Genomic DNA, 17960 nt, shown 5'->3' on the forward strand with positions numbered 1-17960 from the left:
GTTTTTAACTACTGATCATAAGAAGAAAAACTCACCATAAATTACCAAAAGACTAAAACAATGTTTTTCTCCAAAAGCCAAGTCAGATCAGTAAGTCAAATAAGTAGCAGATCAACATCCATATTACTGAGTAGGTAAAGGCTTCCTAGACAGCTATGGAGGCTATGGAGAATGACCAAAGAAACGTAACAGCAATTCTTCATTTGTTCTACACAAATGGAGCTGCATATATTCCATCTGCAATTAAGACTTTCAAGGCTGTTGTATGGATCACAATCATGCACTTAAAAGATATTTCATCCTATAAAAGAAAACATAATCCAAATTCCTCAGGGCCATGTTTGGTGTGCTACAATATGCACTCTGGGCAGGAGGAGGAATAATCTCACTAGAGGCTCCAGTCTGGTGTCACACCATCAACTTTTGGTACAAACTGAAGTTCTACTCTAAGAGGTAGTCCCCCTGGATGTAGGTTTATAGCTTTTGCTCCAGATAAGAAAATATAACAGCAAAGACAAGGTCAGAAGCTGACCCTGGAACAAATCACAAATTGCTCATGTGCAAGTTCCAAGTTAAGCTCAAGTAGAAGATGAAAGCCGACCAGTTTCCACAATATGATCTTCAGCATATACCCACTATTTTTAAGCATTACATCAGGAATTGCTTTGAAGTCCTGAATCTCATTGATAGGGAACCAGCAAACCATGGAATGAAATTAAAACAGCTGTTAAGGATGAATGTGAAAAGAGACTGCCAAAGATCAAAACACAGAAGAAAACAAACTGGATGTCAGAACAAGCCATGAAATTGCCAGGAAGAGAAGGGAAGAAGACTCAGTAAAGGTTCTAACCAAGCTATACTAGCAAATCTGGAGAAGGACACAGCAGCCAACAGATTGGAAGAGGTCAATCTACATTCCAATATATAAAAAAGGAGACTTAACAGTGTGTGCAAACTGTTACACAATATCCTTAATTTAACATGCTAGCAAAATAATGCTTGGGATTGTCCAACGCAGATTACAGATCTACATGGAAAAAAAGAGGCCAGATGTTCAAGCTAGCTTTAGAAAAAGCCAAGGAACATGAGACATTATTCCTGATGCACGCTGGATAACTGAAAAAGCTAAAGAATACCAAAAAGAAGTCAGTATGTGCTTCATTGATTATAGAAAGGCTTTTGATTGTGTCAATCACATCAAGCTGTAGAATGTGCTTAATAAAATGGGAATCTCACAACATCTCATTGTCCTCATGAAAAACTTACAGACTGGCTCCAGGTTGGCAAAGGAGTGAGACAAGGCTGTATACACTCCTTTTTGTATTCAACCTATATGCTGAATATGTATTGAGGAAGCTGGATTAGAAGAAGATAAGCGTGGTTTTAAAATTGGAGGAAGAAACTTCAATAACATGTATTATGCTGATGACATTATTCTAATAACCAAAAATGCAAAGGATCTGCAAGGTCTAGTAATAAAAGTTAAGGAACATAGTGAAAAAATGGGACTAAAATTAAATACAGAGAAGACCAAACTAATGACAGTAGGTAGAACAACCAGACTTAGAACTGATAATGGAGATATCAAAGTGGTAGATAGCTTCTGACTTTTAGGATCAACCATCAACAGTAAAGAAACAAGCAGTCAAGAAATATGCTGCAGGATAGCACTTGACAGAGTAGCCATGAAGGCCTTGGAAAATATATCCAAATGCTGTAATGTCTCTATACCTACAAAGATCGGAATCACACAAGCCATGGTTTTCCCTGTAACACTCTATGGAAGCAAAAGTTGGAATTCAAAGAAGCAGGATAGAAAGAGTACTGATGCTTTTGAACTTTGACGTTGGAGAAGACTCCTGAGAATACCATGGACAACCAAGAAAACAAACAAATTAACCCAGGGTTTTCACGGAAGGCACAAATGATCAGGCTCAAATTATCTTACTTTGGACACATTATACAAAGACCCAGTTCTCTGGAGAAGGCTCTGATGTTTGGAAAGGAGGAAGGAAAGAGAAGACAACAACCAGCAGAAAGGTGGATGGAAAGACAAGCTTAGAATCATATCATCAGGAGAAAATCTATCTATGTGGTTGCTAAGAGTCAACACCAACTTGATGACACATAATCAATCACTGCAAATACCTAGTTCTTCTGAGAAGTCTATAATGCTGGGAAAGAGAAAAAGATGACAACAAGCAGCAAGGTTGAAGGACTCAATTACAGAAATCATGGGTGCACACTTGGAAGACCTGAAGGGCCAGGTTGGGGACCTCCTGGAGGAGGTCTATGTGGCTGCTAAGAATCAAAGCTAACTTGATGGCTCATCAACATCATCCCCCTCCCCCTCAACTTTGGCCTTTCTAAGGGCCAAAAAAGTATATCAAGGAAAGAAAACAATTCTTCAAAGCGACAGCAGCTCAATTTCATGCTGTCTAGCAGCTGGGAACCATAGTAAAATTTTTCTGCTATAATATCTAATTTTCTCCTTCCTAAGTATTGAAGAATCTTCAGCTAAATATCTGACTTATTTTGATGCTTGTCATCTATTCCAATGGAAGGAAGATCCGTAAGACTACAGATAGTCCTCACTTAACTATGGTAATTGGGCTTGACAAATCCATTGCTAAGCAATGCAGTCATAAAGTGCAATGTCATGTGACTTACAATGGCAGTTGAGGCAGTTCCAGTTGCCATCGTTAGGCAAATCCTGTGTGGTCCTTAGGCACAATGTCACATGATCACCATTTGCAACCTCCTGACAATCTCCCCAATGACTTTGCTTGTCAGAAGCTGGCAGTGAAGGTCGCAAATGGCGATCATGTGACTGCAGGATGCTGCATTTGTCGTAATTGCAAGGCAGTTGCCAAGTGCCTGAATTGTGATCACGTGATTGCGGGGACATTGCAACAGCCACAACTATGAGAATCGGTCATAAGTATTCCTACTCAGCACTGTCATAACTTCAGATGGACACTGAATGAGTGGTCGCTGAATGAGGACTGCATGTATCACACGCCTCTGGCCCTCAAATGGGAATGGCTGAAAAGACAGCTCACAGGACCGTATGTAGTTGTACTGCCTGTTTTACAAAGATATTTGTTCACATTTTATTACTCTTGTTTTTAATCAGTTTTCCCAGCAGGGCAGATAAATTTTACATTTCCCTCCTATCAGACTCTAATACTGATTAACATTGAAAGTGTCCATACTTTATCCAATGAATTATAATATTTGAAAAAAGATGGGTTTTATTTAGACAGATAAATTTTATGGGAAATGTGGACTATTTACAAAGTAAGAGCTGCTTGACTATAACTATATTTTATCATTACATAATTTTCTCCCAGTGTCCTGGTCATGGATCAACCATTACATAATCAATTAATAGGACCACTAAAAACAGACAGAAACAAGAAGCCTTATTTGTTAGTCACACTTAAAATTCAGTGTCAGATATGCATAAAGGACTTGTTTTTTCAGTGTATAAATCTGTATGTGCTGTTAACCAGAAAGACATTTTTTAAAAGCCCTTAGAAATAGGCCTTAACATTCAAAAATGAAAAAATTGATAAAACCTCAAAAAACAAAAAAAACCCATAGTATTTGCATTATTTTTTCAAAATGAAACAAGGAAATCCTAAATATTCACGTGGCAACCATTACATCTAGTACATCTCAGTTTCAAGTAGTTAAAATAAAGTAGTTCCGTATAAAACTTGTTACAAAATACCACTGGTTTCATTGCAAATGCTAGAGACGTACTTTTCTACAATCTCAATCTGGGCCAGCAAGTGCCTGCTCAAAGAGTTGGCAAATATTAACAAAAAAGCTGAATAAACACCAATGTAAACATATTTTGCCTAATACAGTGCGGCCTTCTCATGGATCAAGCCATTTCACACACTGGGATAGAGCTATATGGAACCAACCACCTATCACCAATCTCCCTGCATGTTAAAAGTTAACATGTTTGACAAAGAAAGCTTTCAAGAGAGTAACTCTTGAATGTATTTTAAGCAAAATCCTATAAGAACTTAACAGAGAATGTGGCTTTATATCTGACTGCAGTTTAATCTAGTTCCCACATGAAAAGATGAACATCCAGGTTTTTGAAGAATGAGAGTAAAACCTTGCTCTTTCGGACTGTGTAGAGTCTCTTCTAAGCCCAATACATAGTTTCTGGTTGACTCTATCTTAATGAGTATTCAGAGACGTATTCCAATGCTTTTAAAACCTTTCTTTCCTAGTGCCCTTGAAAGGCTTTTTATAATAGAGAGGGAAAATGCTACACAGCAGGACAAATTACAATATAAACAAATCAATTGGAAATTCAGAGATGTCTAAAATTTACCATTAAGATGAACTCCAAATGGATCCCTCTCTCCACATCAATATTGCTATCATATTAGTACTAACTGTATCTTAAACCAAATTGATGTTATTTTATTTCTTTTTCAGCTTAGCTCTGCTTCCACCTGGTGGTCAGTCAGAATAAGTAACACATTTTGTCTCAAATTCCTTTGAAAGCTCAGCACCCTTTATTCTGAAGGGCACCTAGGTACATGTTCAGCGGGCGATACAAAAATCTAGGAGCGGAAAGGGATGAGTTTAAATAACCTCTCATCCATGGACCTCATTAAATACTCTTGGAAAGTATTTCCCTTTCAGCCAAGTCCCATGTACCCGCTCTATTATCAACATAATACACATGATATATAAAATGTTTAAGCAGAGACTATTTATTTTAACATAGTGAGCTATAATCACATATTCTAGCACAACCATTGCGAGTGTGAAGAGATCATTAGTCTTCCTTTCAACAGCTCCTAAGACCCTGTTACAGGGTTCTTCTAGTATCAGAGATTGCATTGTTAGCGATATATAGTTTTCACTGTCTCATACTGCTAACCCATTATGGGTTTTTCCTCAATAAGCCATGGGTAGGCTCATGTTACATGAAGAACAGAGGAGCACAGAATAACAGCCTCCCGTCTACACCCGTGGCCAAAAGTTTTGAGAATGACACAAAGATTAATTCTTTTTAATCTGCTGCTCCAGGGTTGGAAGATCTTCATGCAGATGTTACGATGGTATACTGAAGTATAAGTACAAGTATTTGCATAAGTGTCAAAGGCCTTTATTGACAGTTACATTAAGTTTATGCAAAGAGTCAATATTTGCAGTGTTGACCCTTCTTTTTCAAGACCTCTGCAATTCGCCCTGGCATGCTGTCAATCAACTTCTTGGCCACATCCTGACTGATGGCAGCCCATTCTTGCATAATCAATGCTTGGATTTTGTCAGAATTCATGGCTTTTGTTTGTTCACCGGCCTCTTGAGGATTGACCACAAGTTCTCAATGGGATTAAGGTCTGGGGAATTTCCTGGCCATGGACCCAAAATCTTGATGTTGTGGTCCCCAAGCCACTTAGTTGTCACTTTTGCCTTATGGCAAGGTGCTCCATCATGCTGGAAAAGGCATTGTTCATCACCAAACTGTTCTCGGATGGTTGGGAGAAGGTGCTCTTGGAGGACGTTTTCGTGCCATTCTTTATTCATGGCTGTGTTCCTAGGCAAAATTGTGACTGAGCCCACTCCTTTGGCTGAGAATCAACCCCACACATGGTTTCAGGATGCTTTACTGTTGGCGTGACACAGGACCGATGGTAGCGCTCACCTTTTCTTCTACGGACAAGGTTTGTTCCGGATGTGCCAAACAATCAAAGGGGATTCATCAGAGAAAATGACTTTACCCCAGTCCTCAGCAGTCCAATCCCTGTACCTTTTGCAGAATGTCAGTCTGTCCCTGATGTTCTTCCTGGAGAGAAGTGGCTTCTTTGCTGCCCTTCTTGACAACAGGCCATCCTCCAAAAGTCTTCGCCTCACTGTGCGTGCAGATGCACTCACGCCTGCCTGCTGCCATTCCTGAGCAAGCTCTGCACTGGTGGTGCCCCGATCTCGTAGCTGAATCACCTTTAGGAGACGGTCCTGGCGCTTACTGGACTTTCTTGGGCGCCCTGAAGCCTTCTTCACAACAGTTGAACCTCTCTCCTTGATGTTCTTGATGATCCAATAAATGGTTGATGTAGGTGCAATCTTAGTAGCAGCAATACCCTTGCCTATGAATCCCTTTTTGTGCAAAGCAATGATGGCTGCATGTGTTTCCTTGCAGATAACCATGGTGAACAGAGGAAAAACAATGATTTCAAGCACCACCCTCCTTTTAAAGCTTCCAGTCTGTTATTCTAACTCAATCAGCATGACAGAGTGGTCTCCAACCTTGTCCTGGTCAACACTGACACTTGTGTTAATGAGGGAATCACTGACACGATGTCAGCTGCTCCTGTTGTGGCAGGGCTGAAATGCAGTGGAAACGTTTTTTGGGGATTAAGTTCATTTTCATGGCAAAGAGGGACTTTGCAATTAATTGCAATTGATCTGACCACTCTTCATAACATCCTGGAGTATATGCACATTGCCATCTTCCACACTGGAGCAGCAGACCTTGTGAGAATTAATCTTTGTGTCATTCTCAAGACTTTTGGCCACAGGTGTATTGCAGTGGAACAGGCCATGGAAAAAAACTGTGCTCCCTCTGGTTCCAAAATGCATCCATTGCTTAGCCCCCCCCCCCCCCCCCGCACACGGGGTAATTTGTTGCATATCAAAGAACCTAGGGAATAAAAACCACGGGCATGAACTGATCACTCTCATTTTGAAGCTGTGCCACTATAGCCCCCCATCTTGATCTGGAAGCAAGCCTGCAACATTTTCAGACTCCTTAAAGGAATGTTTAATGAAAACAGTGATTTCACAAGCAGTATTGGAGACTGGGGAGTGGAGGGGCAAGAGAGACTATATAAAACAACAGAGGCACAAGTTAATCACATTTTAAATACAGGCAGTCCCAGGGTTAAAAACAAGTTCCGTTCCCAAGATCTGCCCTTAAGTCAAATTTGTATGTAAGCCAAAACAGGTTATTTAGTCAAATGTCTTAGTATGTAGTATTTATTTTATCTTTGTATGCATATAAAACACTTCAGAAACTTAAGAAACACCTCCAAATACACAATGTCTTAAACATAATAACGAGGAGGAGGAGAAGGATTCAAACAGACAAGTACCTGCCACACAACACCCCAGACTTAACAATTGTTGATAAGAAAAAGTCTGGATAGTGGACACTGCAATACCTGGGGAAAGCAGAATAGAAGAGAAAAAACTGGAGAAAATCACAAAATACAAAGACCTGCAAATAGAAATAGAATGACTATGGCAAAAGAAAGCAAAGGCAGTACCAATAGTTATAGGTGCCTGAGGTGCAATCCCAAAACATCTGGAGCACCATTTGAAGACCATCGGCACTGACAAAATCACCATCGGTCAATTGCAAAAGGCAGCTTTACTTGGAACAGCTCACATTCTGTGACAATACCTTTAACACGATCAAACAACATCTGCCTATCCCAGGTCCTTGGGAAGGTCTCGATAGGTGGATAAAAATGCCAAACCCAGTCTAAACATCTGGCTGACCGTGCAACCAACCATAATAACAATAACAATAAAAATGCTGGGTGGCGTTCTTGTTTCTTGGGGCAAGGAACTGCTGAAGTTGCGCAATGCTTTCAGGAAGTGCTGAAAATCACTGAAAACAGGCTGTACTTTTTAACAATCTTTTTAAAATGTGCGCACTATTTTGTGATGCTCATGGAGGCACTGCGTGGTTCAGAAGATCATGGGGTGGAGAGCACCGTCCGCTATTTTGAGTTGGATCTCGCTGCTAGGCAACCATCCTCCATTTTAAGTACTGTTGGCACCCCATTTGTAACTATGGGTTGTTCATAATCTGGAGCTTGTAACCTGGGGATTACCTGTAAAAGCAAATCATTTAAGGTGTAGCTCGGCCCTTAGATCAAACGTAGCAGCAACTAAACATCAGACTCTTTAAAATGGGAATAATCTAGACAATACCATTATGACTTATAGGCACCATCTACTTTCACCATATTACTGATCTTACTCTCTACAGTCAGGGCTATCTACCAATTTTTTTCATTTGTATTTTTAAACAAATAAACATAAGTAGTACCGGCTTTTGCAGACGTCCAGCTACGTAGAGTGTCTTCCAGCGAAACAAATCTTCAATTAAAGCATCAGTACTTATGACACCATATTTTATAACCTGAAACATGCAGAAAAGGAAACTAAATCAGACAAATGTAATTTTGAGAGAAGTTTAGCTCTACCTAAAGGAAACATTAGAAGCTGAACCTGCCAAAAGTCTTATTATTCTGACCTTTTTAAGGGGAATGGCTCTCAAAAAATGAGAAAATAAGATTTTCATCTAACTTTGCAGGTCATTTTCCTGAAAAGGCACATACAGCACAGAGTGGGAATCTCTTGTCCCCAGGAACTTTTGACCAAGCTGGCAATTTCTTCTTATCCTCCTACATATTCCTGAACTTAGATTCTTTTCTCTTCCCTTCCAAGGATCTCTTGATGTTAGATTTTCCTTCACTTGAAAGATTCCTAGAACCAATCAAGAAATTTGAAAACTTGACAAAGAATTTTTAAAAGATTTTAATATGTAATATTAGCAATGGGGCTAAAATTGAGGTGAGTTCCCAAATCTTCTAAAAGGAGAAAGGGACAAGAAATAATTTTCTAGTATCATCAGCAAGGATGACTCTCTTTATATGACCCAGTCTGTCCCAACTGTAGTAGATTAGCAATTGGTTGGATTAAAACTAACTTTTTGTTCTCACTAGGTCTCATACACTGTGTTTTGAAAGCTCAAAGGTAGCTAGGAATTTAGTCTGCATAAGCTGAAAGATCCAATTTAACTCAACCTGCTCTGAGACTCAGCTAGCATAGCTACTATGAATTCCTGAAGTTTGAAAATCTTGTGCCAGTGATCTAGATTGGGTCTTATTTATACTATCTTATAATGTTGTGTAACTTATTAAACATAGGCAAACAGAAATTACCACTAAAGTAGCTGGGCAGTAAAAAGCAACAATCAACATAATTTACATTTGGGATTCCTGCTAAGACAGGCAGATTCCTTTTTCAGACATAAGATTTGGTTTAAAAAACAAAACAAAAACCTGACATTATTCTAAACCAGCTGAGAACCTGAATGTCAGTAGAGGTAGGAAAGATGATGGGGTAGAGTATGTATTTTGAATACAGAAGCCCTTGATGCTGCAATTTCTGCATCTCTAGGTAGGACTGGAAAATGTTTTGCCCTTGCAAGCTTAGGGAGTCATCAAAGCTGACAGTACTGGGTTAAAAGGATGAATGGGCAGTCTTCACAGCCAGGTTTGCAAGTTATGCTGAGGAAGAAACTTTATATAGTGAGAGAATGTGTGACACAATTTAATACTTTTGGGACTGCTTCATTAATTGTTTAATATATCCTTTACTAAAATGGACCTTATCTTGGATTTCCCTTTCAACCTGGATGCTCTGCTTTAGAATTATTTATAGTTATGGTACCAAAAAAAAAAAAAATCACCAAGATAGTGTCCATTTCAAGATCAAACACCACTGGGCAAAATGAGGTACAAAGGGGGTTAAAAATAATGTTCCATCTGCTTTTGTTAAAGTTTATTTATGTATTTTACAAATGCATATGTCACCCACTGCCAAATGGTTCTGGAAGACTTCCTAAGAAGGTTCCTATGGTCCTGTGATTCGGTTTTGAAAGCTTTAGCAAGCTAAAAAAGAATGTATTCATTACAAGTTTAATTGTATTAAAGATTTTCACTAATAAAATACCAGAACAAACAGAATAACTCTAAAATCTGATCAATTTTAAAGTACAATAAATTTAATTTTCATTGTAATGTAAATGTAATAGCATTACAACCCTATAGAAAGTAGATAAAAATCAGACAAACTAGAAATAGTTTTGCATTTTTCTTAAGGGTAAACATTACTTACCCTACCATTACAAGGCACTAGCGTATTGTAGTAAATCCCCGCTCCATAGTTTTGGATGTTGCATATTGACTTGGGTCCAAAATATTTTAGGAAGGAATAATGACTCTGATTTTTTGACAGGTTCATTGTATGCCACATTGCAGAATCATCAACTGCAAATACAAAATCCAGCATATTGTTCTGCAAAGGAAAAAGAGAACAGGATACACTGATCCCTCTAGCTGGCAAAATCCACAATATATCTGCTAGCATTAGGAAGCTAAAAGAGTTGCCCGAGGAACCAAAATGACCTGAGAGCAAAAAGTTCCCTAGATATATGTCATACATGTAACTCTTTCCATATATCTAAAAAATCCTGAACAGTTGCCATCTTCAGCTGCAATGGGGCTAGCAGCACAGAACGGGCGCACAGGATAAAACATGAGGGAGAAACTGACAAATGTGGTGGGCAAGCAGTCCAGGCGGGCAACACAGGAAGCCGATTGTGACTGGGCAAAATTGAGTAGACAAAAGCAGTAAAAATAAAAACAATGGCACATGAAGCACCATGTTGGAAAATCTGTAATATGCTCACTGGTGACAGAACTCGGTTGGCAGAACCAGCCCTCTTTCCCAATTTAAGTCAACCTCCCGTGTAACACAGGAGTAGCCATCTCCCAGGAGCACTAGCACTCTTTCAAGTATGTTAAATCCATGTTTAAGAAACAGATCTACTCCTCTTTTCAGTGTACATAAAGAGCCTGTGTAATACAAATAGATATTATCTGGGCAAATACCTCAGTGGAAGCTAGGTGCCCCATCTTTCCCACAGCTCAAGCCAAAATGGCTACCAGAGGGAAGGGTAGGTCCCAGCTCCAACTGCACCATCACAACCAATGTCCATGAAGTGTCACAGACTGTGTCCACAACAAGACTTGCACCAGAAGAGGCAAAACATGATCTGAAAACTGCACGTTAAAGATGGCAGGCAATGCCCAGAGGACATACAAGTGGTTTTTTGCTTTTGATCCTGAAACTTTAATGGCTTCAATTCTCAAACATGTACTCAGACTCCACAATTTTAAAAGGCAGCACACACATTTTAAAACTAATAAATAACCAAGTCCCATTTTTCAAAAAATCAAGAGTTGCTTAAAAGAATGCCCCCAATTTCATGGAGCCATATCACAGGTCACTGCGGGCAACTGAGTAAATTAAATCAGTGAGTTAAATCACATTAAGAACCACCTGCCAAGAAGTGTAATTTCTTACTCAGAAATGACACTAAACGAATGTAATTTATGCCGGGGACGAAAAGGTTTCCTGCCAGCTCCCGGGATTACTTTAACCGAGTTTACCGGATTCAAACTTACTCCAAAGTGAAGTATAGAAAAGAGCAGGACCTACTCCGGGATAGCCCGTGCAGTCGGTTGCACCGGTGATGTTTGTTACTTGCAGTACTAGATTAGTTGGCATGGACAGTGCCAAGCATGAGACCGGGAACCGCCTTACTATGTTTCCAGAATAAGAAGGCAGAAAGCAGCTGTCTGCTCGTGACGCCCGTAAGAGGACTGACTTCTGCTCAGACCCGGCCCACGAAATCGCGGGTGGATGCGCGCAAGGGCTGCAGCGCCGCCACCCCCTCCCCCGGCCCCGCTTACCTCCGTTGCGGCGGCGGAAGACCCCGCTTGCTGGAAGACCCCGGACCCATAAGCGAAGGCTAAGCTGAGGTCTTGAGGGAAGTGAGCCAGGATCCTGCGGAACTTCACCGCCGAGCTGGGTAAAGACATGCGGGCAAAGCAGCGGCGAGAAAGCGCCCCCGGAACTCGCGCTCGGCTCCTCCTTAAAAGCAGCGCGTGGTGAGCCCGGGCGGAAGCCTCGCCACGCCACGCCTCGCCTCGCCTCGCCAGCAGCTCCGGAGGAAAGGCTGTTGCCACCGAGAGGAAGCCAACAAGCGGCCCGCGGAGGCTGCCTGGAATCACAGCGACCTCTGCCGCTGCATGAAAACAGAGGTCTCCCTGTTTAAACACACCGGGACGCAGCTTTAGCGGATGTAAACACCTATTTAGCAGACTCTGCCTGCGATGAATGATGTACAAAATAAGCCGTTGAGTTCTTTTCAGGGTCGCCTTCATATAACGCCTCCTGTTCTTTACAATTCTCACTTTTCTCTTTTTGAGCAGTACATTAACTCCAGCCAGGCAGGCATTGCTTCCCTGATCTGCTTTGTAACCCGACCCTCATTCCTTTTCTCCTTATGACCAAATCGCCCCAACAGGCGTCTTTTGTACTGGTTCCTTATGTTTGTATTCAGTCCACATTCAGTCAGGACCTGTGCTTTTTTTACCCATTTCTTGCTTGTTTTGCACACACACACCCCGCTCCCCGCATTGAACTTCCTTTTCCTTTTTTCCTGATGCCCCCATCTCTCAGTTCCGTGGAACAAAGAAGCACCTTCACCCACCCGGGCCTTCTGGCTTCTTTTGACAGTTACTCCTTCCTTTCCATAGATTATATTTTGCTGCCTTTGCACCAGCATTTGTATGTCTTAAAATGTCTCCATTCCCCTATCTCAATATGCGACCAAGGTGTACAGGTTAATCTGTTTGCTCTACTGTTTTGCTGTTTATATATTACTACCATTTGTTCATCCCATTTTCTCTGTCAAACATAACTACCCTGCTTGCTGCTAGGTGCATTTTCAGGTTCATAATTGTCATTGCATCATGCAAGCTATCTAACATTTACTCCAAATCATTCGGGGTCTCAAACAACAAAATGGCATCATTTGTTTACAAAAGTACATGTACATTCATGTCCCCAACCAATATGCCTCTAATGCCACCACAATAGTTCTTCATGCACATCCATAAATACATTTAAAAAACTAGAGGACTTCACACAAACACCTGCCTTATTTCCTGTTCAGTACTGAACCATTCACTAAGCATTCCACTTATTTTCACACCTGCATTACTTTCACCATATACTACTCTTATCACATTGAGCAACTAACTTTCAACTCTGTATTTGTGCCAAACATCCCATTAGTCAAGCCTATTCTCTTTATCATATGCTCTGTCTAAATCAGCAAATATACAAGACATTTTCTCATGTTTATATATTTCTCAGTGACCTGCTGAAGAGTAAGGAGTGCATATGAAGTATTTAATTTCAAATCACTGAAATGACCATATTTCAAAGTATGTATTTGAATCCAATTTTTTTAGCTTTTTTACATTCCACCAAACATGATAAAATGTCTCTTCATGTTGTTCACATTTCTAACATACATTTGAAGTGCCTTTATACATTCTAGATAGTTTCTCTGGCATCATATACCAATGATACATCAATGGAGGCAAAGATGTATAGCTCAGGGTTGAACTGTGGAGTCCTTGGGGTTCTCTGAGCTTGGTTCTTTTCTTGCAAACATTTCATTACCTGACTAGGTAACATCTTCAGTGCTCTGAAGATGTTACCTAGCCGGGTAATGAAACGTTTGCAAGAAAAGAACCAAGCTCAGAGAACCCCAAGGACTCCACAGTGATACATCATTTTATAAAAATTCTCTTTGCAATCATAACACAATGTAAATTGTAACCCTTTTAACCGCATATTTTCCCATTAATCCATCTGTATATTATAACCCTTATTATAAATTCTTAGCCCACTTTATCATACATTCTTTAACCTGTTCTTCCTGTTTCAAATTTCAACAAAAGTTTATACATTTTAGCAATTAGGTACGTGTTCATCATCAATACACAATTGTACTTCAAATTCTGTCTTACTTTCCTCCATCCCATTAGTCCTTTTGTCCGTTTTGAATCTTTCTGATAACTGTAAATGGGAAAATCATAGACAACTATATCCTTCTCATTATTTCAACTATATCATTGCTTTCTGGATATAATTTTAAATTCTCCTTGATGGTTTTCCAATAGTTCCTATGGTACGTTAGCCATTTGTCTTTGTCTGCTGTTTCTCTTCTATGATATGCTTCTTGAGATGAGATCCATAAAGGTGTTTTGGGGTACAACCTGGGTTTACATCTATTCCATATCCTCAATATGCCATGTCTAATAAAATGATTTTTGAAATCCACATTAATTTTAATTTTATCATACCATAAATATCCATGCTATCCAAACCTCAGGTTGTGACCTTCTAGCTCTAAAAGTCTCTTATTTCTCAGCAACATCCATTCTTTCATCCAGACCAAACCTCAATACAATTTCAAATCTGGTAAACCCAGTCCTCCTCTTTCCTTTGCATCTCATAACACTTTATATTTAACTCATGTTTTTTTCCCTTGCCATATAAATTTAGATATTTCTTTCTGCCATTGTTTAAAGGTACATCAGTTGTCAAAACAGGTATTGTTTAAAACAAAAACATCATTCTGGCAAAACATTCATTTTTATCACAGAGATTTTCCCCAACAGTGACAATTTTAATTTCTCCCATCTTAAATGCCCTTTTTAATTTCATGTCTTAATTATTTTGAAATAGCATACAATTCGTATTTGTCATAGTAATACCCAAGTATTTTACTTTTTTCTTAATCTTAAAACCAGTTTTCTCCATCAGTTCTATTTGATCTTCTAATTTCATATTTTTTGTTAAAATATTTGTCTTCTGATATTAATCTTAAACCTGCTAACATACCAATTTTTTAAAATTTTCCCATTAATGTTTCTATTCCTTGTAGTGGATCTTCCAAAACTAACACCAAATCATCCACAAATGCCCTTAACTTATACGTTTTTTTTTTAAATCTTAACTTCCCTAATTCTGTCATCTTGTCTTATGTCTCTATTCAGTACTTCAAAAACTAAAATGATCAAAAGTGGAACAGCGGATATCCTTGTTTTGTCCCTTTTTAAATCTCACAAGGTTTTGTTAGTTCTCCATTAACAATTGTTTGGGCTTTCTGAGAAGTGTAAATCAATTTTATCCATTTAATAAAATTATCTCCAAGGTTCATATGTTCCAGTACTCTAAACAAAAAAATCCAATTCAAATTGTCAAACGCCTTCTCTGCATCTAAGGATATCAACACAGCTTGTTTTTCATTATGTTGCTCCAAATATTTCAAAATATCTAAAACCTTTCTAATATTATCTCATAATTGTCTTTTAGGTAAAAATCTGCATTGATCTTCATGAATAAAACCCTGTAAAGTTATCTTCAGCCTATTGATATTGGTTGATAGTTTCTTGTTAAAGTCAAATCTTGTTCTTCTTTAGGTATTAATGCTATGTTAGCCTCTTACCAGCTATCAGGAATCTTTCCACTCTGTAAATAATATTCATCATTTGTTGTAAAGGTTGTAAAAGCTCATCCTCAAAACATTTATAGTAAGAGGCCAGCAATTCATTTGGACCAGGTGCCTTTCCTGTTTCAGTCTTTTTGATAGCTTCTCACAGTTCCCTTATTGTTATAAGTCCATTCAAAATTTGTCTCTGATTCTCTAAATTCTGTTTATATAAATATCCATCCACTTTTTCAAGGAAATTTCTTGTCCTTTATATAAAGTAGTATAATACTGTAGTATAAAATAGTATAATACTGATGAAACACTTTTTGCATATATATATACACACACACACACCATTTTTAAAAAATTACTGTACCCTTTATCTGTTTAAAACTTTCTTGAATCACAATCTTGTTAAGCTTTTTGCTTTTAAATTAAAAGTATGGTTGCCTAGTTTGTGGCTTAGAGCTGCGTTTACACAATTTGCTCCTAATGTGGGGCTCTTTGGGGAACCCTGTTTTGTACACAGAGGCTAGTCCTGAGTTTGAGAAACTGTACCCTAGGACAGTGTTTCTCAAACTCAGCAACTTTAAGATAGTTGAATTCTAGAAGCTAGAAGTCCACATAGCTTAAAGTTGATAAGATTGAGAAACACTGCCCTAGAGGAAATTGCCAGCCATTAAGTCTCCATGAGTTTTTTTTCCCCTAATCCCTATCTAAAACCCCCTTCAACCAAATCTACTGCCAAGTCTCCACCTAGCAGGGATGCTAAGTGGTGTCTCTTATTTCTCCACAGGTCCAATAATACCCAAGACGCTAGTTATGAAAGACAACCAATGTTTACTTTCCTGCATTCAGAAGCACAGACTGAGTCAGCTCTACTTAGCTATGTACTTGCACCAACTTGAACCCAAGCTACAGGCAGGCACCCCAACAGGGCAGACAGCAGGAGAAAGCTTTGGGTATCCTCCCTTTACTTCTTGCTCATGAGTAATTTTTCTCTCACTTCTCTCATGACAAACCTCTATCAATCTCCACCAGCTTCACTCATTTCCCCAACTTTGCTACACTTCCTGGGTTACATATATAATTAAGTTAACTATAGGATACTTGATGGATCTAAATTACTGGATTCACAGATCACATTAAACTACACATTAATTACATGGGCTGGTTTGCACAACATGCTGGAATACAACGTGGTTGGCTAGTGTGTGTTGGACAAACATAGCCAATGTGGTTAGTTTGAGTTCAGTGTGTTGGATAAACCATGATTCAATTAATCATAGTTTAGTGCATGGTGGAAACATAATCTTGCTATCATTCTATTCAGTATTGCCTATCTTCAGATTTCTGCTTTAAGGCTAAATAAGTTAAAAATATCTAAATAAATATGGTTGTAATGACTTGAGCTTAAAAGTATTTACATAAAATAATACAAAACAATTAAGCTGCCTGATCAAATATTTCTTATTTATTTAACTGCAGTTTTTGTAGCCTGTCCCAACCCACAGACTTTGGCTGGCATACAACAGAGTATAAACATGAAAATCAATATGCACAATTAAATACATCTTGTACATAAGTGTTACAGTATTATGTTATTCTGCTTCCCACTGCAGCAACAGGATAATGTTGCTTTCAGTCTAAATGTATCCAATTTTTACTTCTCATCTTGCAGTCATCAACACCCTTACACCCTCCAGTAGGTCCCCTGAACAGTTCTGCTAAAGCCAATTAAAGCTCATGCTGTCAGAAATCATCTGTAACCAGACAAGCAGGGATAATGTAGGTCGATTCAGAAGGTCAAATTTGCTCCTGTTTGATCTGATGAAAGGCAGTTCAGTTACTAGGAACCAAGAATTGTTCAGCCAGGTTCTCAATGCTGCTGCAGACAAAGCTTGATAAAGGAGTTATCAAAACTTTGCAATGAAGCCTTAAGATGTTCTTTTCTATGTCTTTTCATTTATCTTATTATGATTGAAAGCATAAAGGGGAATGACTGCTAAGCTTCCTAACTAGATTAAACTATTCTGCAATGGTGGTCAAGTTATAAAGTCCAAATGGTCAAAGGATAAAAATGTCCTATAGGTTACGCAGCACCTTCTGAAGGAGTGAGAGAGAGAGAGAGAGAGAGAGAGAGATCCAGAAAGTCATGGGAGTGCTGTCTTCCCAGAGATACCTGATTGTACACCATGGAAAACAGGATGCGGGGCAATTTTCTTCAGTTCAGGTCTGCAGGGTTATTCTTATATTGTAACTTTAGTTTAGTAGTAGTGTTTTGAAAACAGACATACACAGTTCACACACAGCTCTAAGCCGTGATTACTTAGCCATGGTTTATGAAATAAACCCCATTAGTCTACAATCATCCAACATATTAAGTCACAACCAGATTAAATGCAGTTATGGCTTAGTAGGAGGTTTGAAACCCATATTGCACTTTTCACCATTACTTTTCTCTTCCCACTCAGCAACCAATTCTCTCACCTTGATTGAGATTTGCTTATACTATATGCCCTTCATAAACCTCCTTTCTTTTTCTCCTTTTTGTATTTAATATAATGGTAAAATATCAGGGGGAAGAAGGAAAGAAAATTGGACTTTTTAAAAGTGGAATCTGTATATTTACATGTTAAAACCATCCTATATTTTAATTAAATGAATGGATTTCTAACTCATCTCTTTACATCTTGAGATAGAAATAAAGGCTCTGAAATTCAAACTCTGTGCCAGCATTGGTGTTGGTGGCTTGTGGTATAAAGTG

At 38.8% G+C, this 17960-nt stretch overlaps 1 protein-coding gene across 1 annotated transcript in view; it reads right to left on the bottom strand.

The window, feature by feature from the left end:
• TAMM41 (TAM41 mitochondrial translocator assembly and maintenance homolog) overlaps nt 1–11778 on the bottom strand; it is a 33757-nt gene extending 21979 nt beyond the window's left edge. The window contains exons 1-3 of the mRNA XM_007436491.3: nt 11592–11778; nt 9952–10131; nt 8096–8188 (exon numbers count right to left, since the gene is read on the bottom strand). Coding sequence (XP_007436553.1) covers nt 8096–8188; nt 9952–10131; nt 11592–11720 — 402 coding nt within the window. The 5' untranslated portion in view covers nt 11721–11778. The remainder of the gene's footprint in view (nt 1–8095; nt 8189–9951; nt 10132–11591) is intronic.
• Nucleotides 11779–17960: the final 6182 nt, after the last annotated feature.

This window comes from Python bivittatus, unplaced genomic scaffold (assembly GCF_059951505.1).
Source record: "Python bivittatus isolate LINGU-HERP-01145 unplaced genomic scaffold, Pbiv_v1 ctg000080_np1212, whole genome shotgun sequence".
NCBI classification, from domain to species: Eukaryota; Metazoa; Chordata; class Lepidosauria; order Squamata; family Pythonidae; genus Python; species Python bivittatus.